Source organism: Castanea sativa, chromosome 2, assembly GCF_040712315.1.
Source record: "Castanea sativa cultivar Marrone di Chiusa Pesio chromosome 2, ASM4071231v1".
Taxonomy (NCBI): Eukaryota; Viridiplantae; Streptophyta; class Magnoliopsida; order Fagales; family Fagaceae; genus Castanea; species Castanea sativa.
The window spans coordinates 34427460-34452388 of NC_134014.1; the positions used below are offsets into that span (position 1 = coordinate 34427460).

At 33.8% G+C, this 24929-nt stretch overlaps 3 protein-coding genes across 3 annotated transcripts; 2 read left to right on the top strand and 1 right to left on the bottom strand.

Moving 5' to 3' along the window:
* On the top strand, positions 1–3243 carry LOC142623508 (transcription initiation factor TFIID subunit 14b-like). The gene is made up of 6 exons (XM_075796948.1): positions 1–379; positions 1313–1401; positions 1486–1707; positions 1785–1972; positions 2080–2201; positions 2943–3243. The coding sequence occupies exons 1-6, from the start codon at positions 260–262 to the stop codon at positions 3036–3038; spliced, it is 837 nt and encodes a 278-aa protein (XP_075653063.1). The 5' UTR covers positions 1–259; the 3' UTR covers positions 3039–3243.
* Positions 3244–11139: 7896 nt separating this feature from the next.
* LOC142626196 (protein SMALL AUXIN UP-REGULATED RNA 12-like) lies at positions 11140–11802 on the top strand. Its single transcript, XM_075799990.1, has one exon. It carries the CDS (start codon positions 11218–11220, stop codon positions 11533–11535), a length of 318 nt encoding a protein of 105 aa, XP_075656105.1. The 5' UTR covers positions 11140–11217; the 3' UTR covers positions 11536–11802.
* A 6311-nt stretch (positions 11803–18113) lies between these two features.
* LOC142624460 (large ribosomal subunit protein uL2x) lies at positions 18114–20072 on the bottom strand. The gene is made up of 2 exons (XM_075798029.1): positions 19550–20072; positions 18114–18650 (listed from the first exon to the last, which is right to left on the bottom strand). Exons 1-2 carry the CDS (start codon positions 19987–19989, stop codon positions 18308–18310), a joined length of 783 nt encoding a protein of 260 aa, XP_075654144.1. The 5' UTR covers positions 19990–20072; the 3' UTR covers positions 18114–18307.
* Between the last annotated feature and the right edge of the window lie 4857 nt (positions 20073–24929).

A 24929-nucleotide genomic window follows, 5' to 3' on the forward strand; every position in this document is an offset into this window, starting at 1 on the left:
ACTTTATACTTTACAGCTGACAAGCTCTATTCATAAACGGCTCGTTTCTGAACTTCATAGGAGGTAGGAAATGTAGAAAACTAAACCGTTAAAACCCTAACCTAACCTAACCCGTTAACACCATTGTTTCAACTCTCGAGCATGATTCATGAAGCCCCAATGCATACAAAATTCACCGATTCAAACCCAAGACCCTTAATGCTAAATTGATAAACCTCTTTTTCTTTTTTGTGTTTCAAAGAAAATCGAACTCCTAAAAATGTCACACCTCACAATTTCAGCAAGAAAACAAGGCGAATACCAGTCCGATGATGGTGCTTCTGCCCCAAAGCAACCTCGTCTCAAATTTGGAAAGTCCGCTGAAGACACCGACAAAAAGGTACCACATTGTAGCTTTAATTCCTCACTGTACTTAGCCCTAGTTTTCTTTTGCTTTCCCTGTAATTTTTTCTTTGTTTTACTTTATATTTTTTAATGGGTTTTAGTTGTAGAAGAAAACTAGTACTTTGAAGAAAAAAAAATATCGTCTTTGGGTCCCAAACATGTAAAGTGACTGGTCCTATGATTTTGTGTTCCCAGTAGTTGTTTTTGTGTTTGTCTATTAGACAACAAATTAGAAGATGTCAAATCTTGCAATATATTGTGCATAGGATGTTTAGATTCTTTTGTTGGTCTAGCTATCAATCACCTCTCTTGGACCCCGCAAAATTGGGAGCTCTGTGCACTGGTATAACCTATTTTTGTTGCTGTTCTAGCTACAGTTTCTACAAATATCTGTAATTTGTAAAGTTTGTGTTGGATTAAGGGAAGAAACTGAACTTACCTATCAAAAAAAAAAACTTAGGGAAGAAGCTGTGTTGAAAATTTGTAAGTTCACTTCATCTTGTAATCAGTATGCCAACGTTTCATGTATAACAATTTCGTGTTCCAATTGGATATGATCCTAATTTAGATTTTTTATTTTTAATTATATCTTTAATTTGTAAAGTCTGTGTTGGATTAAGGGAAGAGACTGGATATGTTTGTGCGTTCACTTCATATTGTAAATTAAAATGCCAATATTTCACGTCTAAGAATTTTGTGTTCCTAATTGAATATGATACGAAGGGTCTTGTTAGCGGGTGCCCTTAGGACATTTGTTAATGGACTATTTTAGGAAAGTTTTAATACCACTTTCATGGGAAATATAAAAAAGTGTCAAAAAAGTTCTTTCCCCGTAAAAAGTTTCTAAAAATATTTCCTAAACCAATGCCCTTAGTGCATCCGTTAACTTTTCCCTTATACTAATTTAGATTTTTTTGGGCTGTTATAGGGTGCAAGCAGGAGGCTGAAGGATGTTGAAATTTGTGTTCCAATAGTATATGGAACAATTGCATTTTATCTCGGTAGAAAGGCCAGTGAGTAAGTGCTTTCTTTTATTGGAGTCCCTTTTAAGGTCTTCAACATATTTGAATAATTTATTCATAATGTGTATCCATCTCTTAGGTCTCAGTCGCACAAGTGGACTGTGTATGTACGTGGGGCAACAAATGAGGATCTTGGGGTGGTAATAAAACGGGTGGTATTTCAGTTGCATCCTAGTTTCAATAATCCTACAAGAGTGGTTGAATCGCCCCCATTTGAGTTATCAGAATGTGGATGGGGTGAATTTGAAATTGCCATCAGCCTTTTTTTCCATAGTGACGTCTGCGATAAACAAGTGGATTTGTGAGTTGCTTCATGTGTTTCTTATTGATTCACTTTAGAAGTTAGTTTACTAACTTTTGGTGCTTTATTATTCACAGGTATCACCATTTGAAGTTATATCCTGAAGATGAATCTGGCCCCCAGTCAACCAAGAAACCTGTTGTAATGGAATCATACAATGAAATTGTATTCCCTGATCCATCAGAGAATTTTTTGGCTCGTGTGCTGAATCATCCAGCTGTTATTGTGCCTCGGCTGCCTGCTGGTTTTAACTTGCCTGATCCTGGTAAAATTCCTGACTTAACATTTTTGCCTCTGTTTCATAAACATTTTTGCCTCTTTGAGTTCTACTTAACATTTAAGTTCTGTTGCTTTGTTTTTTTTTTGGACCAGTGCCAATTGAGAACTTGCATGAAAGGGAAAAGGGTGATACCAAAGATCATCCCCATAGTCAGTGGTTCATGAATTTCTCAGAGGCCGACGAGCTTTTGAAACTGGCAGCAGCTCGTCAGCAGGTTAGAATAAGTTGGTTGCTTTCTGCTCTTTTCTGCTGTATTATACTAAACTCATTGTGACCAGTGTGCTCTTATGTTTTTTTTTTTTTTTTTTTCTAAAAGCATCTTATGAGAAGATTTTAGTTAAAAGCACTTTATTTCTACACAAGTAAGATCATGCATTGGAAGATCTCACACTGATCATGATTATATTAAAGTGCCAAGCTCTAACTCAAATGGTGCTTCCTTCCTTCAAAAAGAATGGGTGGGGGATGGTAACGGGTTCAAGACCTCTTGGGTAGCTTACAACAACAAACAAAACCTTTGTCCCAAAATTTTGGGGTTGGCTATGGATACTCAACAAATTAGTTATATGGATCCTCAATATGTTTGCTGAAATAGTGTTGATTTAGGATGATTTGCATCCTCAATAGGTTGGCATTGAAACACTAATCACTTCATGATTAGTGTTTCAATTCCATGCCATTTTATGTGCACGACTATAGTGGGTGGGTGAAGCATGATTTGGATGAAACTCTTGTATGTCCCCTACTATCTTGGATACTTGTTGGGTTTCAACTTTGGGAGCTACACATCATTCCATATGCCATTGGTACCATACTGGTGCTCATGACTTTTTTTTCTGGGGGAGGGAGGGGGGTTCTCTTCGCGTGCTCGGTTCAATGGTCTGATATGTAAACTGTCTTAATCTTTTGAAATGCTTCAGTGAATGTTGTTGTGACATTTTTTGCAATGTGATAGGTACAAGCGCATATTATTAAGCTGAGAAGACAATTGAGTATGATGGATGGGCTGCCTCAACTGTCGAAACCACCCACTGGTTATGAATTTACATGATCATAGGCTGTTCAGAGTGTGATGGGTAGTACACATGATCACCCATGTATATAGTAGAAGACATGATACATATAATGTAATGTATACATCTTGGTAGTTCTGTTCTAGGGACCGTCAATTGTTGACTGATGTTTAGCATATTGAAATATGGATGGTTATGTAGCATCGCAGAACCTGAGTAGTGAATATATGTGCTTTTAATTTATTGGTCTCTTAGGATATATAGGGTCTGTTTGGGATCCACTAATTTTGCTGGAACTGAAATTTTTTTACTGAAAGTACTGTAAATAAAGGTAAAAGTTAGCTGAAATAGTACAGTAGGATTCATAAATAGTACTAAAAAGTATTGTGGGGCTCATGAATAATAGCAAAAATAAGCTTCATAGTAAAATAAGTTCGCTTTTTAATTTGGAGTCAAACGCACACATAATTTCCCACTTGATATACTTATCTCTAATGTCATGGGAGCTGGTACTAAAACAAAACTGAAGCCCAGACATTTAGGTATGCTTTCAATTTTAGGTTGAAGAAACAAAGATCCTTTTTCTAATGTGGAACTAGTCAAATAGAAAGGATTTAGGAGGTTGGAGTTCTTTTTAATATATTTTATTTTATTTTGGGGATAAGGAGAGCCCCTTGCTATGCCTCCTATGAAGGTGAGTTATATCTCACTCATCCTTCCAAATGTTGTGCTTGTGATTTGAGGAGGTACAAGTTCTTTAATGATTCTAGCTAATCCCATTTTAAGTCTTCTATCTAAATGAGAATCATGATGGAAGTGCCCTTCAAGAATTGCAAAAGTTCACTGACTTTTTTAGTTTAAAAATTATTTCTAGTAATTTATTTCTCCTTTATAGTTTAATTTATATTTAGAATAGGTCAGATTGTCCTCTCATGGTAGATGAATCTTATTGTTTGTAATTGGCGTTTATAAAATAAAAATAAAAATTGGTGTTTCCTTTTTTTGGGCATATCAAATGGAAAATAAGGAACTGATTGTTGCTTTAAGTACTTGCAGCAAACATTTTTTTTCCCTCTTGAAGAAGAGTTCAGGTTTTTTCCTTGAATATGAAACATGTGTAATGAGGAACATTACACATGGGAATCATTCTGCATTGCTTTTATTGTCTATAAATTGTAATTGGTGTTTCATGTGTATTGGGCATATCAAATGGAAACTGAGGATCCAAGCATTGCTTAAAGTACTTGCAGACTTGCTGCGAACAGTTTTCCTCTTAAAGAAGAGTTAAAGGTATTTTTCCATGCATATGATGTAACGACGAACGGTCACATGGCAATCATTCTGCATTACTATACATGATACTTCCTATATGTTCCTAAGTTGGTAGTAGCTTGCATGAGTGACTGCACGACTGCTTTGCAGCATACGATCACACAGTATGTGGCAAGTTGTAAAGTACATGATCATGTGGCTAGCTACAAATGCTTTCAGGTACATCTGAGCAGGATTTAGATTGAATCCTTATGGGCCATAACTTTTGATTTCAATCACATCACTTTTTGTTGTTATTCGTCATTCTTCGTTTCTCTCTCTTTTTGTATTTGCATTTTAGGTTTCAACCTTGTCTTCAATCTTTATGGAATTTTTTAGGTCTTGGGTTGTTTGGAAGCAACTAAATAGGATAATGACTCTAGTGGTGCTTAATTAGTATCTTTGGCACATTTCCTTATGACTTTGTTTTCTATATAAAATGTGAGGGTTGATTAGCCAAATGGGGGTTTGTTTGGCTGATTGAGATGCATGATACTCCAGTCCTCAAGCAGTAGGTCTTGCTCAGCATTAGGTGATTCCCATACTAGATTTTTTGATAAGTGTATGCTTAGTGTAATTGTAATTAGATAATGATCAAGATATACTTATAATAGGATTGATTGAAACATTTTGGAGACATTGGAATGAGCTTGGGTGCTTCTCTTAGGATTTTTGACATTCTGCTGATTGGTACTGTAAGCACAGTTAAGATTATTTCTGTGCCTTCTTTTTTAAAACAGAATAGCCCTGTGGCTAATAGCTTCTGTTAAATTTTTTAGAGATTAACATGTCCTAATTTTGACGGATGTGATATAGCACCAACTGGTGTAGATTGAAAAGTTTATGTTGAAAGTTATTTTTTTGGTTGAATTGACCTCTCAAAACACATTAAAGGGTCCAATATTATTCTTTATTGATCTGATTATAGATTCCTCTAGTACAATCTGGCATCGCCCTGCGAAGTTGGAACACCAATCCTGCCCAATCATCTTAATCTCCCTGTAACTTTATTTTGGCCTTTAAATTGGGGAAGAAAAGAAAAAAGAATTTGGTGTCTGTAATTCTTTCATCATGTACAGTGCATGTTTCTCTCTTGGTTGATGTTGCAAACATAATTTAATCTGTTTTCAATGTCTCTATATCATAATGCGTGTAATTACAACAAATATCTTTGTTCCTATGAATCATGCTTTCATTAATTTTTCACTGAAAAAGCAATATATTGGAATAATAAATGAAGCTAACTTGTCAAATAACTTTTACAGGAACACATATATAAAAGAAATTTCTAGCATGTAGTTTGAGATGGTTAGATTAATAAGCCGATGAAATTTGTGGTCTTTAACTGTTTTGTCTTTATAGATATTTTGGAGACAAGAGTAACATGGCCACCACATGTTCGTCTTTTGATATTGTCACCATCCTTAAGAAAATGCCTTCTGTTGATTAGCTATTATGAGTTCTGTATTTCATTGACAATGATATGTTATCTTCCGAATTCGATCCTTCATATGGTACCCCATTTCATTCATAGAATGTGGACGCACCTTTTTACTTCTTGAGTCCGGATTGAGTTTGGCAAGTTGTACTCAAACCAGATTGCTTGTGTTATAAAAACTGTTTGAATCGTTATTTGTGTTGCCATTCCAGCAAATGGTAGGTAAATCAGCTTTAAATGATGTGTAAACATATATCTGAGTTCAACCCAAATAAATTTCTAAACTTGATGTCAAAGATGTGTTAAAACCAATCTTGTTATGTAGAAATACAGAAATGTGAATATAATGGAATGCCATAAATACAAAAGGTAAGCAAAGGAAGAGAGATGGCTGACCATATGGCTATCAAAGGTGGCTTTGCTGGCATTAGAACATGGGAATCAAAATCCATCTCACCAGATGAGACCTGAAACTGAAACACTTGTGGTGTTCGATTTTAGGAGGAATATGCTTAGTTTGCATCTATCCTATATCTTGAAGTCGTAGTTTTTAGGTTTTGGCAGAGCCACATGTGTAGTCCTATAATGTTGAGACATTTCCTAAAGTGACTGGTGCATGCAAGGCTTGTTGGAGATGCAACTAAAACTGAATCCTCCTACATCGGCCTGTTTCGTATAGACTCCTTACATCGGCCTGTCTCATACAGTCATACTCTCTCATATAGGATTTATTTATAAATCCAACAAGACATTGAATAAATTTGATTTGTTTTTTATAGACAGTATGACAATTTATGTGAGCTATGTGCCCTCCATGTTAACATAAAGTAATTTGGGTAGGGTACGAAATGTAGAGCTACTGGACCAGCAAATTTTTTTGAAAGGGTTAATTATCTATTCAGATAACAAATAATATGTATGCTAAGCTTTGTTGAATTACTTTATGGAGAAATTGTTCATACTCGAGGAGGATCACATCAGCAATATTAGTGGTTTTCCACTCCAATAATAAAGTGGAGGACCACTGGATATTGCTGATGTGGTCCTCCATGAGGACTGAATAATTTCTCCACTTTATGAGCCAAGAGTTTTCTAATTCAATTTGTTAACACTTATAAGTGTTTCTAACAGAGACATCTAGAATTCAAATTCTCCTTTCCATAATTATCGATTTATTAAAATAATAAATAAATAAATAAATAAAACTATAAGCTTGCTACATGAGCCTACTTTTAAACATTTCCGTAGTTCAAAGCTAGTATGATTAAATTCTAACGAATAAAATTATCGGTTTCTTAATCCCATTGGTTTCTTAACTCCGTTATGAGTTTTCTCCTATTTTAACTTCTCCATTTGATTGGGATTTTGAGAATTAGGGATTTAATTACTTAAGGGGCAGTTTTCTTCAATCAGAGATGGAGGAATCTCCTCACTCATCAGGGGTGGTTTATAATGACATCCATATGAATTAAATCATATGATTAATTAAATCATTTAATCAAGTTACATGATTATTAAGTAGGTCATTTAACTAAAATTTCTCCCAAATCAATTTAGAGATAGGAAAAAAAATCCCTTTCTTAGGTAGTTAGCATTAAGTTACACTGCGTAATATTTATTGTTGCTAATTATCACACTATTTAATAACCTTTGATTGGATTAATATATTGAAAATTCCACAATTGTATTATATATTTTATTTGTTCTTACTATGGATACCTATTTTTGTATTAATAGGATTTTTTTATTATCTAATCCATGAACTTATGTTTTATGTATACTTTTAAATGAGATAATAATTAATTTCTAATCATTTTGATATTTTTTAAAACACATAAAAAAGTAATTAAGAAATTTACTTATTATGTGGTTGTCATGACATCAATCACAATTATTATTGTAAGGTCGCAATTTGTGCCTAAGCCCAACAAAAGGAAGGGCATAGGCCCAAAGAGCCCAATGCAATAAATATTATAGAGAGTGGGTTAGAAATCTTATTTCTAATGAGCTTGAATGATAACAACAATGGCCCAAAAATTCAACATGATAAGGATGAGTTAATTTGTATGAAGAAAGTTGTCCTCGAACTCAAGCCGATGAGTAGATTCTTATATTTCTTATTTCTTAAAGATTGAGTATAGATAATCAGTCTACAGTGTTTTCTCTTCCTCTCTCCCGATCCCCTTTTCTCTAGGACCTTCTTCCTTCTTATACTTCCTCCTTCATCCCATTTTTGCTCTCCACGTGTAGGTCTAAATTGTTAACGTTGATAGTTGTCTCATCAACACCTTTCTGAAGTCTTTAGGTAATAACTGTAAGGCTGAAAATTAATGGTCAGATATCACTTCCTCATTAATGCGGCTAGAGACTTAGGTACATAGCATTCAATGCGGTGATAGCAGCTTTCTCTTAGATATTTCCCAACTGTTCCTACTCTCTGTGTCCCCATAAAACATATCCTCGTCCACAAGTCCTCCTAGAGGATCATCCTGGACAACATGACGCACCATCTAATCATTACTTCGCTTAGCCGAGGAGATATCCCTTCTCGGATTACTTCCCATGGCTTCTTCTGCCACAGTTTGCTCATGGGTCTCTAGGTCTGACATCTTTATTACTGTCAATCCATCCTCGGACAAAACCCATGGCCCAAAAATGCATCTTGGGGCTTTTATCCCCACAATTATCATGTCAGTTTTTTTTTAGATATTTCCCAACTGTTCTTGCTCTCTGTGTCCCCATGAAACATATCCTCGTCCACAAGTCCTCCTAGAGGATCATCCTGGACAACATGACGCACCATCTAATCATTACTTCGCTTAGCCGAGGAGATATCCCTTCTCGGATTACTTCCCATGGCTTCTTCTGCCACAGTTTGCTCATGGGTCTCTAGGTCTGACATCTTTATTACTGTCAATCCATCCTCGGACAAAACCCATGGCTCAAAAATGCATCTTGGGGATTTTATCCCCACAATTATCATGTCAGTTTTTTTTTTAGAAGAATTATGATGTTAGTTTGTAAGCATTTTATAATAAAATTGATCATAAAAAAAATTGTATCTTTCATTCAAAAATTAATATTTTTAGTTGTTGATATAACATCAATTATATTTACTAATACATTAGTTTCTTCTTTATTTTTATTTTCTTACAGAATTTTTTAATATTTACATGATATCACGTCGTTCGAGGATGAATATATATAATAATTTTTTATTTATGGGAGAGGAAGAAAATATTGATATTGAAGCAAAAAAAAAAAAAATTGTCACATTATGGTCTGCTACTGAAGTTCCATGTTTTGGACCACCCGGAATTTCAAGTTGCAAGTTGGAATGCGCCTCCTATCCATAAGCAAATCCTCGCACGTTCCTGGCAGAGCCATAATGTCTTGGCTGATCGAACTCTTACTCGTGGTCCAACGATACTTGAACTACTTGCAGCCGCAATTCTGTTTTAATTTAACTAATACATGAAAGTATTTGTGATTAATTTATATATATATATATATATATATATATATATATATATATAATAATAATAAGTGAAGTTAAAGAGAAACTCAATTTAGAATTTCGAATAAGAGTTCTAATTTTACACATTTTGTCTTAAATTATTTTATTTTAAAAGAGTTTTATATCTTAATTTTAGAATAAAATGTGGGACCACATCATAAATATTCATTCAAATAAGTTATTAAGTACAAAAATCAAAGAATCTAGAATAAATTAATGGTAAAAAAAAGTGTTTCACAATAATTTTTTTTAAAAATGGACAATTTACATTTTATACCTAATAATATCTTTACAAAAAATTTTAAAGAGTCAACAAAAATATATAAATGACTATCAATAGTATTTAAACTATATATATAGAATTATGTTATGCATCTTATTGTATATTTTTAAGTGTATTCATGCATATGCATAGGATTACAAGCTAGTTTAAGAATGATATGTAGTGATAATATTACAAAATTTTACTATATTTGTTATAAATTAATGCCAAAAAAAAACATTTATTTATTTATTGTTAAAATAACATCAATCATATTTATTGTCATGTTAATTTTTAATATAATTAATATAAAAAAAATTAATCATTATTTTCCTAAATTTAAGCCAAATGTACAGACCCACATAGAGACCAGGGGGCCAAGGTCCTCCTCCAAGATATAATTTACTAATTTCTAAGAAAACTAGCATTTGGCCCCCTTGAACTTGAAATGATTAGAATGTTGATATTATTTTATATATATATATATATATATATAAACAAATTATGTTATAATTAAATGTGTGTGTTTAACAGTTAGTTGGTTTTTTTTAAAAAAATATATAAATCAAGTTTTATGGTATATATATAAAATTTTCTTTTGTACATGAAGAGAAAAGGTCAAAAAATAAGAATATTAAATATAAAAAGAATTTTTTAAATTATTTTAAATATAAAAGATAATGATATAGTCAATGAGCTCTAACTCAACTAGTACTTTTTTAGTTTTTCTCTTCAAATTTTATGATGAGGATGAGGCTGTAGATTTAAGATCCATTATATGCGTGTGTAACTTATAAAAAATATATATACATTATAAACATATTAGTATCTTACCAAAGCAATATGTCATAGTTCAATGTGATTTCTTTTAAAATGAACTTTATTTTGATAATAATTATCTTGTGGGTTTTTTTTTTCATATCTATTCTTTTAGATATAGAATAATTCAATATGTATAAGATTGAGACTAACCACAGCTCCCAAAAAAAAAAAATTCCGGCTCCACTACTAATTTAAAACGTGAAGTGGGGGCAGTTTCGATTCCACATCATAACAAAGTTGTGCCTTCTTGTCTTTTTGAAGTAATACGTGTCAAAACCTTTGTACGTTAAGCTGGCTGATGCTATCAGCGCATACCTTTGTGCATAGTTTGTGTACCTAATTGAAACTCATCTTCATTCAAATTTGTAAGTTTTTCAAATTAAGAGTGAAGATAAGATATATATCAGGATCACTGTTCATCAACTTTCGAAAGTTAAAAATATATAATAATAAAAAAAAAGGATAGGAAACAGTTAAATTTTGCAGTTTGAAAGTTCGAAAGATCAATAATGTATTTCTTCATGTCAATTATTTCTATGCAGTTCTAGCACATACGTACATACACAAGCAAAGACACACAGATAAAAGGTCCCACAATGTCAATAGAGGACGCAACAAGGTAGGGCAGCCCCAATGGGGTTGGAACTAGTATGCCTTTGTTCATAGTGGCCCCAAAAAAGACTTATGGTCTGTTCTTTGCCCCCACATTCCACATGACCTTGTTTCTCGCCCTCCCTTCCAACTCTCCTGATAAATACCTATCTATCCCTCCAATCCTCTCTCACCAAACCTTCATCTTTGCAGTCCCTTAAACCGTACTACTTTCCTTACAAGTTCTTTTATTTATTTTTTGTTGAGAAAGCAAAAATGGCTCTCAAAAAATCAAACAAACTACCTCAAACAGCAGCTTTGAAACAAATTCTCAAGAGATGCTCAAGCTTTGGGAAGAAGAATAATGGGTACGACGCAGAAGGGCTTCCTGATGATGTGCCAAAAGGCCATTTTGCTGTCTACGTTGGAGAGAACAGAAGCAGATACATAATTCCAATTTCATGGTTGACTCACCCTGAATTTCAAAGTCTGCTTCAAAGAGCTGAGGACGAGTTTGGCTTTAATCATGACATGGGCCTTACCATTCCTTGTGAAGAAGTTGTTTTTAGGTCTCTAACGTCAATGATCAGATAAATTTGGAAGTATGACAAAGATGAAGCGGATTCATTTTGTTATGATATAAATAACTTCTACTCGAACTAGCTAGTATGATCAATGAAGAGATTTAAGGGGTACCATAGTGGTGGTTTTGACCATAACTTGTTGACAACTTTTGTACTTAGATATTTTATTGTTGATTTGTGTCTGGTTTTCCTCAGTGATGCGCTTTGTGTCCTTGAAAGAACTATTACAAAAATGTAGAGGTTAATTATTCATGAGTAATTCTCGTTTCTTTCAACTCTCTCTTCTGTCTTGTTTATACGCATATGTGATGTGTTTTGGTTGATTGATGAAGTAGCTAGAGCTTGCATTGCTTCAATCATATTACCAAAAGGCATTCATCCCTTATGGATGGAAAGGTTCTAACTGATTGAAAAGACGCAGGCAATGGACAAAACCTCCAGTTGTATTAGTGCTCAATTTCTATCTAGTATCACTTTCAACATCATTTTTGTATATGTACATTTGGTAGCGTACTACTTCTTGTGACTTGCTTGGTACAATGTTAGTGCTTACGTTCGTTATATATATGTACTTCCAATATTCATTTTCAATGTCTAGACAAATTTTTAATGTAAGTAATAAATAAAGTGATTTTAGTAACTGAGTATAGATAAAAATTTATTTTAAAAAATGATAATAGGAATATAACAAATTTTACGATTTAATGTTTATAAATTGATGTGTTACAAATTACAAAAAAGTGATTCTAGCATTTATTTATTGTCTTTTTTAAGAGGTTATTTATTATGTTTTAAAAATTCATCAATTACATTTATTATCATATTATTTTATAAATATTATGTTGGTAAAATATCAAAATAATATTAGTTTTTTCCTTGATAAAAAAAAAAAAACATGTCTAACTCAATTATTTTCATCGCTAGAAAACAAGCAAAACAAAATTTATAGAATCATCGTATCAGTTGGAGTGTCAGGGTTGCAACTACATGGGTGCGTAAAATTCTCTTTCGTCATTATTGACCCCCAATTCGAGGAGTTCATTGGCGAGAATGTGATACCAATTTTCTAGCACTCGATAACGACGTAATATGGTTCCGAAGAATGTATTGGCTATATATATATTTTTTTTTTTTGAGTTGGTAACTTGGTATTGGCTATATATTGATTGGATGGATTCCCAATGTATAATATAAGCAAGAACTTTATTCTTCTGTTATCAACCAAGAACGATACACAGGCATGTGATGTGACCATGAACTAAGGTTAGGTTATTTGACTGCTAATTTTTACTTAGAGAAAATATAGTGGAGATAAGTTTATGAAAATACATTTTGTCTCGTTATTATAACCGTGGTGGATTAAAACATTCCCACTATTTCAATTTTTCACTTTCCCAATTTAAGGATTTCCATTTATGTTTTCACGACTTTGGCAAATTTAACATGTAATTTACTAAATTGTTTACTTTTTTGACATATTAATTAATTATTAAAAAATGAGACCAACCAAATCCTACTCTTTCATAATAAGTGTGTAAATTACTTTAATTATTCCAAATTAAAATCCAACATGGATTTAGAAGATGAAGAAAGTCATTTTAGTTTTGCAAGATGATATTAATCATCAGCACTAGATACAATGTTATGGGTCTCTTTCTCTACTCTTTATGGCATTCTTTGCTATAGGTCTCTTTCTTTTCTTTACACTTTATGACATTCTTTGCTATAGCTATAGGTCTCTTTCTTTGTTAATCTCTCGCGCAAAATTGTTTTGTTTGAAGGAAATATAGGTAGAGAACCACTTGCATTGGGATTTTGTTAATTTGTTAGGCTGAGTTGTAGCCTGTAGGGCATATTATGTTGGGTTCATGCACAAGGAACCTGCAACTTTTCTGTTCTGAATTCACTTTGCTCTCGAGGGCTCTCAATGCCACACAAATATATTGCAAATCAAACTTATGTCTTCACAACTTACCAACTTTAATTAACATGAAGAAAAATTATCAAAATTGTCTCCCTAAGAGAGAGCTTAAATATTCCAGTTTGCCTTTTGTTTCCTTTGTTTGTCTGTGACATTAATAACTTGCTGAGTGCATTTCTTCATATCCATCTGTTCCCCTCTAAAAACACGAGGATTTCCGCTTTCAGGAAACTTCTGAAATGGGCCATGATGAGATGGGTACTATTCCTGCATGTGAGTCGTTGATTTATTGCAAAACAAAAACAGTGAACCTTTTGTCCTTCGACCCATCAAATCGATGCGGTTTAGATCAAGCTTATTGTCCTAAAGGCTAAACCAATTTCCACTTAGCTTGTCGAATATCTCTCCAATGTTGCTGTTGTTTTCTGTTTCTTTTTTAGGTACGCGGAGTCGCGGACCCTCTATGTTGGGTAATAATCTTCTCTGCGATTTTGGTTTTTTAAATAATAATATAATAAACTGGCCCTCTAACAAAAGTTTTATTTTTTTGGCAATTATGATAGTTTTTTATTATTATTATTACTATTATTATTGAGGGGGATAGACAAGGTGGAACACATGAACACCCAAAAGTTATGAAAAACAATTTTATTTTATACTTTAATAATTACAATGGAGAAATGATTATTCAACTATGGATATCTTCTTTTAGAAACTTAAGAAGATGTCAACAAATTAAAATGCATGACTAGCGAACCCCCCCCCCCCCCCCCAAAGTTATTTATTGATAAAAGCATATCCTTTGCCCTTACATTTTTTTATAAAAAATTAAAAAAAAAATCATTTTAGCGTTTTATGCTTCAAATTTTTTATTTTGACTCTCCAAGAGTTTGATTTTGTTTTCATATTAGTTATATCGTCCATTTTCTTTATTAATCTAACTATTAAATATTATTGGTGCTTAATTAACTATTTCAAAAAATACTAGATCATCCATAATTTCCCTCATCCAAATTTAATAATAATCTTAATAGATAGAAAATTCAATGGTTATAAAAATATGAACATGTTGTTGCCTTATATAAATAGAAAAATATGAAACTAGAAAATATTGATTTTGATCATTTTAAAAAAAACAATTATATTACCAAATAAGAGTATTAAATTTAGTCATGTTAAAGTAATTTCATATATATATATAATTAAAAAAAATTTAATAAGCGTTTTATAGTTTAATTATATATTAAAAAAAACCTGTATTTTTAGAAAAAAAAATTCCATGCATAAATAAGAGTTTAAAAAATGTGCATATAATATTGTGGGAGGATGAATGTGAGCTCGGGATGAGAACCAAAAGCCCAGTAGATCACTTTTAAAGAATATGGGTTCGGCCAAAGATAAATATGTGGATGAAATAGTTTGTTAGATGAAAGGAAACCATCCAAGCCCACTATTGTGGAAGTCCGGGCTAACTTCCTTTCCCAAGGTTCATTATTGAGGGGACGGCCAAAACCTCCTCAAAGGAACCACGGCTGACCAATCCCCTTGCCACCTTTCCTCAAACTTGTCCAAAGAAGCACAAGGAACAGATAAGAACCAATAGAACAGTCACCTCCACATTAATGAGATTTCTCACCTAATCTCTGTTATATTAAATGTTGAATAACTGGCCTCAACAATGAAAACCCCTCAAAAGTCCTTTTTTATGATCAAAAAGTGGCAGAATAGAGGGATGATGGGACAAGTATCTCCCAATTCCAACTGGGGAGAGAGGGGAAGAGGGAGAGATTTTTTTTAAAAGAAGGAGAAAAGGAACAGGGTGGGGGTAAAGGAAATGAGAGAGAAAGTTTAGGTGAGAACAAGAGAGAGAAAGAGAACAAAGAGAGATAGTTCTATGGGTTTTTAGTCTTTGAATCTATCTCAGGAACTTCATTCCCATCATAAATATATATATATATATATATATATATATATATATATATATATATATTTGATTCGATCACTTTTCATCTTTAATCTGTTGCTTAGACTTCCTATTGTGGATCATTTCTCTTTTTTTTAAAATTAGTTGCGTAGATCTTATATCAATCTCACTCAAAAGTTGTTGGTTGTTTTTGACCCCCACATATACATATAACATATATGATCGATCTAGTATATGTAGTTTACTAATTATTCTACTATGATTTTAGCTTCACTCTAAAAAGGGTGTATATTATACAGTACAATGTAAAAGTAAAACCACTCTAACCTCTAAATTATATATGCTTATCAGAACATCCCATTTCATTGGTTGGCAATAAGTCTTATATCGCATTTTATAGATTCATAGATTCACATTCATCACTATAATAACTTTTATTTCTCATCAAGAACTTGTGAGTTTCATTAAAAAAAAAAAAAAAAACTTGTCAGTTTAATAGGTTGTTAAAAAAGTCTCATTTATTTATTTATTTATTATTTGTGGATAATTTGATAGTTATCATTGAGAATGAATGATTTAAATCCCAAACAAGATGTTAGTTGATTTAGAGGATTCTCATCAAGAGGGTTATAAATGCTAAAATGCTATTTTTAGCATTTATATTCACAAAAACCTACTCCATCAAAGATGTCATGTGCTAACAAATTTGACATCTTGCTATAGTGAGCTCTCATTTTTTATAGCACACTATAGCAAATTGTTATAATTTTTTTATTTTTTTTCTGCTACAGGAGAGAGGGAGACAAGGGGGTTGACAGAGAGAGGAAGAATAAAAAATAATAAAGAAATAATATTTAAATTAAATGGTAAAAAAATAAAAGTTAATGTTAGGGGTATTATAAAGTGATGTGTTAAATGCTTAAAGTTAAGTTTTTAGATGCTAAATGCTAAAGGTACGTTTGGTAACTATTTTTCCCCTTATTTTCAGTTTTCAAAAACAATTTTTTATTTTTAAAACTAAAATACTTGTTTGGCAACTAAAAATTGATAAAAAACAAAAACTGTTCTCAAAACTCAATTTATGAAAGAAACTAAAAACATATAAAATGCTGTTTTCAGTTTCTACTTTTCATAAGTAAAAGAAAACACGTATTTAATTTAATGAACCTATCTCATTTAGTGAGTTAGAACTATAATTCAAATCCTAACAACATCATATTTTAGTATTTTTTATTTTTTCTTCAAAAAACTATTTTTTTAATTTCAACTAACCAAACATGTTTTTGCTTTCAAAAATACAAGAAATTTTTTTTTTTTTTCTCAAAAACAAGTTTCTAAAATAAAAAATAAAAACCGTTATCAAACATAACTTAAATTTTTACAATTACGATGATAATGCTATAGTCTACTGGCCATTGGCAAAGTTCCACCTATTTAAAAAAAAACAAAAACAAAACCGGGCCCATATATCACATTATCACTCGTGTTCATCAACTGCCTAGTTTGACAAAACTTGCTCCGGCGACATACCCACCCTGTAACTCCACCAAAAGTCGTGCAATCAAACAGTAGTAATACTATTTATCCAAAAAAAAAAACTATTTATCAAAAAAAAAAAAATAGTAATACTAATAGGTAAGCCTTAAGTCAATCATCAATAATTCGGCGTATCAAAAAATAATAATAATAATTCAGCTTAGCAAATCGCTAATACAATTATGAATTATCACTTTCTTTTTTAAATAATTCAATAATTCGTGGATTTGAATCTATATGTCTCGTTAAAAATACCAATAAGTGTCATCACACGTGTCATCTCTCATAACATGTAAGTTCCACAGCGCCCACGTATTTGTGAGAGATGCTGCATTTCGCAAATGTACAACATACCTTCCCTAGGCAATCAACCAACCTACAAAAGAATCTAAAACTCCAGTTATTAATCAATTGTACAAGGATTAATCATAAATATGACAACACTGCAACTCAACTAAACTTAGCTCAGGAAGCCATGCAAAAAAGTATTACCCAGACTTCCGACAAAGAAGCCAACTGCAGTGAAAAATGGCTTTTCGATCAAAAATGTAATACTTGCATCAAACTTTACATCTGATCAGTATCTCTGAAACAGAATGGAGTCAATGAACATACCCATGACTCCATTTTGGCCAAAATGACAACACTGCCACCACCGTGATGTCCAAAATTTCTCTCTTATGGCCTGTTTGGGAGTTTAGAGAGGGAGGAGAGTAGAGAGGAGTAGAGGAGAGGGAAGTAGTGGGGAAGAGAGTAGAGGAGAATGATTACCCTCCACCTTGTTTAGATGTTTTTATAATTAGTAAGGGGGAAGGGAGTAATTAGCCATTTCTCTTGTTTTTAACATTGTAATTTTATAAATATAATAAGGGTAAATTAGGTAATTTACTTTATAAATAATTTTATGTGCTCTACTCTCCCTCCAAATCTCTCCAATTTGGGGGAATTAAAAATGAGGAGTTGGAGGTAGTTGAAACCCCTCCAAACCCCTCCAAATCTCTCCCCCTCCTTCCTTAAAAAACTCTCAAACAAGGTAATTGAATTACTCCCCTTCCCTCTACTCACTCCCCCTCCTTTTTTAAACATCCAAACATGCCATTAATGCAATTTCCCATGTCATTGACATAATGCAAAAATTATTCTGATTAACAAGATATGCTAAATTTTGGATAATCAGTTTAAGGTAAAGAGACTCCTTCAGCAGGAATACTGGAATAGGAACAACTAAATTGGAATAATTTCAAAAAGTGCATAAACCAATTGTAATAAAAATAAAACATAACGACATTCCAACCAAAATTTTGACAATAAGGTTCAACAACTAGTCTTAGATGACAATCAAGATATGCAGCAGATCTAAAGTATAACACTCTTTTAAGCACTCTTATCAGCCTAAAATTTTCAAGCCTTGTCAGCTTTAGAAGCAGTTGCAGCTGCTTGTCCTCTGAGCCGACCAGTCCTCCTTGCAGCAATGAGACCAACCTTTTGACCAGGAGGTGCATCGCGCCTAACAGTACTTGCATGCCCAATATGCTGGTGGTTACCTCCTCCATGAGGATGCTCAACTGGGTTCATAGCCACACCACGTACCTTGGGCCAGCAATTTCTCTTCACTCTGAACTTGTGGTAAGCATTACCAGCCTTGAGAAGAGGCTTCTCAGTTCTCCCTCCACCGGCAACCTGCCCAATCATAGCTCGGCAGCCACTTGGAACAATCTTCTTAGCACCAGATGGGAGTTTGACCCTGTGAAATTGAGTAAACAGACAATCCGATGATCAGCGATATAGACAGTGTCACTGCTAGTCATGTATTCTCACAAGTTTAGCAAAAGTAATCAAATGTAGATGTTTAAAATAATCAAAAACTCCAATTATTAATCAATTGTACAAGGATTAATCATAAACATGACAACGCCGAACTCAGCTAAACTTAGCTCGGGAAGCCATGCAAAAAAGTATTGCCCAGACTTCCGACCAGGAAGCTGAAGGCAATGAAAACTGGCTTTTCGATCAACAATGTAAAAGAATATGCTAAAAACGCAAATCATGCAAAGTCATCCAAATTTAACATAAACATACAAAGCTACTATAAAAAGCATAACAATCTTTAAGGTACAAACAATACAAGAACTCTATATATATACACAGAAGATGATAAATACATAATATCAGTTTGCAAATTGGTACAATTGGTTCAGTGCAACAACATGGAGTTTCAATTATCAGAATCTTATGAATATATAGGATCGGAGTGGTAAACCTATAGTCCCTAGTCCCCTTCTCTTTCCTACGATCTTATAAGGAACCCCAACACTCCAGCCATAATATTATTTATCTTTGTGCAATGAATTTCATTTCAAAAAAGATTAAGGACTCAATAGTCTCTACATCAACAAACTTCTACTAAATACCCAAACCAAATGACCAAAAGTTTCGAGTTATGCAAGCATATGCCACTCTATGTAAGGAGTAGTAGTTAGAAGATTTGGGGAAAAACGCATAGCTCACTCAAGCAATTCATATTAGAACCAACAACAAAACTATTAGAAAAGTAATCAATCAAAAGCAATACATTAAAAAAAGGCATTCTGTACAAAATGCAACTATATAAACAATTAATCTTAAACGACAAAGGAGATATACCTGCTAGTGTCGTTATCGGGGTTGTGGCTAATGACAATAGCGTAATCACCAGAACACCTAGCGAAGACACCACGGTCACCAACGTGGTGCTCAACGTTGCAAACCACAGCTCCTTCAGGAATAGATCTGAGAGGCAACACATTGCCAACAACAAGAGTAGCCTTTTTCCCACAATACACGAACTGACCAGTGTACATGCCCTCGGCAGCCACGAAGAGCTCGTTCTGCTTCTTGTAACGGAAAGGGTGGCGGAAAGTGATCCGGGCGAGCGGTGCACCGCGACCCGGGTCGTGAATGATCTCAGTGACCACGCCCTTCAGGTACCCATTGCGCTCGCCAAAGTCGAGACTGCGGAACCTCGCTGGTCCCTTGCGGTGGTGGGTGTGGGACTTGAACACAGACCCAGCACCCTTACGTTGAGCTCGGATTACACGACCCATGGGAACTGGGAACGACTAGACGGCTGAGAAATGAGGAAGAATTTTAGGAGAGGAGAGAAATTTGAAGCGGGGATATTAGGGTTAAGTATAACAAGAGCCAATCCAAGGTTTGACTTGTTTGGTAATGGGTCGGATGTGAACCGACCCAACTGGACTTCGGGTTCAGCACAAGCAAAACACATGAAATGTGACATAATTTTTATTCAAATAATAAATTTTCTTTAAATTTTTTGAGAAGAAAATTTTAAAAACAAAATTTTTTGTGAAACTTTTTAAACTTTTTGAACAAAAAATTTTTTGAGGAAGAAACTTTTTGAAATTTGATAATATAATTTCCCATCAATTTAATAAATATACTTATACTATACCATAAGAAAGAAAAAAAAAAATTTAAGATGGCATCTACCTGGGGCAATAATAATCCTTGTAGGTGTCCATTAAAGCTTTTTGAGATTTTTTTTTTTTTTTTTTTGTCTCTTAGCTTTAAAAATAATTAACAATTACATTTTTTTTTAATAAACTTTTTTTTCTCACGCATTTAGTAAATAAGCTACCAAAATACATACTGTATTAGCACCAGGTCCATGTGATTAGACATGGTAAAAAGTCATATATAAAGTAAAGAAATATTTACTTTAAATGAACAATAAAATTATGTATTAAAATTTAAAAAAAAAAAAACACACACAAATTAAATTACGTCATAGATGTATGTAAGGGCAGGATTTGCTTAGATAGCCCAAAGATAAAAAGGACTAAAGCCCAAAGAGTCCAAAATAATAAATTTGTAGAGAGTGTGCTAGAAACTAAACTTCAAAGTGTTTGACTGTAATAATAGTGAGCTAAATGATACTTAAGGATAAATAAACAATTTAATGTAGAGAAAATCCTCCTCGGCAAAGTCCGAAGATGGTAGTTTTTATATATTTATTTCAGACTTAAACACTATTACAAGTCTTCAATGTACAGTAATATTTTTTCTCTCTAAATTCTCCCACCACCCTTTGTAATGAAGATTTCCTTCTTTATATTCACTCTTATCATTTCATCTCAACTCTTCACATGTAGACCAGATTACTGGCTTTAATACTTATCCCATCGATACATTCCTAAAGTCTTCATAGGTAGCTGTAAGGTTGAATATTACTATTCAGATATCATCTCCACATTAACGCGGCCAGGGAGTTAGTTGCAGAGCATGTAATGTGATGATAGCAGTAGAATCGTCCAAAATATTGCTCTCGATGGCAGATCAACCCTTCTGACCTCTACCCTGCTAAGCCAATGAGGCATTTCTCCTCGTACTACCTTCCCAAACCCTCATGACCAGAATCCTTCCATAATTCACTGATTTGTACTTCTTTGCTAACATCTACTTGTCCTCGGACTACTAAATGTCTTCGGACAAGACCCACAGCATCAATGGTGAAACACCTCTCTCTCTCTCTCTCTCTCTCTCTCTCTCTCTCTCAATATGTATATATATGGATGAGAATTGCTATGTTCACAATATTTTCATAACAAATCATAGGTAGTAAGTAATTATTGGTTCTAATTTGAACTCACTATTGAAATTACTTTTTAGCTCACTAGTAACCCACCAATAACAACCTACCACCTAGAATTTGTTATGAAAGTGTTGTAGACATAGCATTTCTCTATATAAATAAACACATATACCATCGCTACACCATGTATAACTCAATATGAGTTTGTGTTTTGATAATTTAATCTAAATGAATTTCCATCAAAGTTTCAAGTGGCTAAGAGCTTGTTTGGATTGGATGAATTTTGAGTGATATCACTCAATTTTTTGTTTCCATCATCCAAATTATATGGGTCCCACAGATGATGGTTTGTTTGGATGAGTTTTAGATGATGGTTTTCGTTACTCGGTGATTCAAAAAATGGATTGCAGTGATGGAAAATGAAAACAGTTGAAAGCTGTTTTCAAAACTCAAAGACCATCACTTAGTGGCATGTCCGAAAATAAGTGAAGATTGTGGGCCCCAAAAGCCAGTGCATTGCCACATCCGAAATAGACTGAGTTATTACCGTTGGAACTCCTCTGTTTCATTTCAGTTCTCCCCAAAAATTTTGCTGAAAATTTTCCCTCTTCTCACTTCCCTCTCTTAGCCTCATTTTCACTTCCCTAGCAAGCTAGCTCCATGGCGCCACACTCCGTGATCGAAGCACTGAACCAGGCCTAAGGACACAAGCTCTGAAGAACAACGCGTGATCGAAGCACTGAACCAAGCCTGAATCTTCACCGGCGAGTCTACCGAGCTCTGTCACCATGTCCATACCTCTCTCTCCCTCTCCCAGGTGCAATATATTTCTCTCTCTCCCTCTCCATTTTCCATGTCCATGGTCTGGTTTGGGTTTTTTGTTGGATGTGAAATGGGGTTTTTGATTTAAAGTACTGATGTTGGTTGTGGCTTGTGAGACATGTTGATTGAATTCTTCTCATATTGATTTTTAGGGAAAAGTTCTATTATCTTACTCTAATACCATAGGTCTAAAACAGAGCATGTAAGTGAAAAAATAAAATCAAAAAATCATTTGTATTATACTCTTAATAACGTATGACTATAGCAGAGCGTGTACTAAACTACTGATCATTTTGTAGTCATCAGATATATTAAAGTACTGATGTTGGTTTGGGTCTTTATGAATTTCTTAAGTTCTACCTTCATTTTGAACCCGAAGTGTTAAATCCTTCTTTGAAACATTTTATATTTTAGTATTGGACTATTGGATGCATTGATATATTAAAGTACTAATATTGGTTTGGGTCTTTATGTATTTCCTAGGACTTAGAAGTACTAATTTAATGTCCTAAGTACAAGGGTCGGGTAATGCAGATGAGCAATAACCAAACAATATTTTCCTCTCAAGAACAAAAAGGCCCTTGTTTCAACTATTCCAAGAAGAAGGCCTAGTTTTGACTTTGCATATGTGATTTTATATTCATGGGGTTAAGTTTACCATTCTGCCTTGAAGAAAAATATGTGGTTTTTCTTTTTTTACTCCATTCTAATTAGTGCAACATGTTTTAGTTGATTTTCTCTGCAAATTATGTCACTAGCAGTAGGTAGTATCTTTTCCTTTGATTTATTTACATCTTAGTACTACAACTGATTATGAAATTGGCACCTGAAGAATTATGAAATAAATTACTTCCTAAATAGGTTCTCTTGTCTTCTTCACTTAAGTTGAGCGGTTGGTTAGAGATTCAAGTGACTCATTCATAGAACTATGAATATACAAATATTAACATATGCAATTGTGTTGAGAAATTTGTATTAGATGGCACAAGAAACTTAGGATGCTGACGACAAAATGTGGCCTGCCCACATTGAACACATTTTCATTGACCTTATGGTCGATGAACAACAAAAGGGGAATATGGAACATAGTGTCTTTAAGTTCAAAGCTTGGCTATCAATTATGAAAACCCTAAATGAGCAAACTGGGAAGAGTTTCTCCCCTAAGCAAGTGAAAGATAAGCAAAATAGGCTTAGGCAAAAATAAAAAAAGTGGGGCCAGCTTTTAAGGCATACCGGGTTGAGGTGGGATGACACCTATGTTAACATCGTCGAGGCTCTCCAAAAGAAAGAGAAAAGGGTGTTGTTCATGAGCATGCCAAAGCATTGGAGGAGGAGGTGGATGGAGCGCCACGCTCAGCAGCCGGATAATTAATGGGGATTGCTTTTGTGATGTTTTGTTATGTGACACTCTATGTGAATCACTTCGTTTAGTTTTTAAGTACTATTTAAGGACTTTATGTGTGTGTGCTTGGACAATGTTCGACGTTTGGTTTTATTTCTCTTAGTCAGTTGAACACTTTTATTTAATGTAGTTTTATTGTAATGTTAAAGTGTTGTGAACTATGCCTGTGAATTTATTGTTATTTAAATTAGTGTGCAGGCTTTGTTATGTACTTGGTGTTTTTTTATAGTATTATATATTTTTTATAATATTTGTTATTTAGTTCATGTTACTTACATTGTAAGGTGAGTTTAGCTAACATTATTGCAATTCCCTTAGTACTTTATATTAATTTGTCTGTTTATATATTTCAATATCTTTGGTTCTAATGCTTTGGTTTTTGCAAGATATAGGTATAATGGTCTCCTCCAGTGATCCTTTTTGGCAGTATGATTTTGACGATGCTTATTTTAACTCCGATGATGATGACATAGACATTGGTGGTTGTGGTGATGACATGGATACTAGTTTCAGTGATGATGACATGGATATCAGTAACTGTGATGATGACATGACCACTGGGAAAGACACGGACTCGGAGTATGACAGCGAGGAGGAGGAGTTTTGGTTTGTATTTCCACTCATTGGTGAGATGGTGGCATATTTCCAATGGCATTATGACAAGCGCCCACAACATACTAGCATTTTGAGTGGAAGCGATTATATGGCTGAAGTGAGAGATGACAATCCTACCAATTGTCATGACATGTTCTGCATAACACTATATCTATTCTATCACTTGGTTGATGTGCTAAAACATTATGGGTACTTGAAGGAAGGGAAGGGGCGTGTTGACGTGTAGGAGGCAGTGGCCATATTCTTGTCCATCATCGGCCATAATACTCAGATGCGGCCTGTGGCAAACAGATTTCAACATTCCACTAAAACTATGGACCGCAAGTTCCGCAGGGTGTTGCGGGCTATCCACACATGGGGCCAACATTTAATCAAGCCCAATCAAAATGTCGTAGGCCTTCCAGAGCATTTACGGGGGAACAACAAGTATGACCTTTGGTTTGAGGTCAATGATTTCATAATATTAGTTCTTCCAAAATGGTTGTTCACACATTATTGTATAGTATTTCAACTAATTGGCACTATTCATTGTAGAGAAGCATAGGAGCTATCAACGGAACGCATGTTAGTGCTTGGCCTTCAGCGGTAGACTC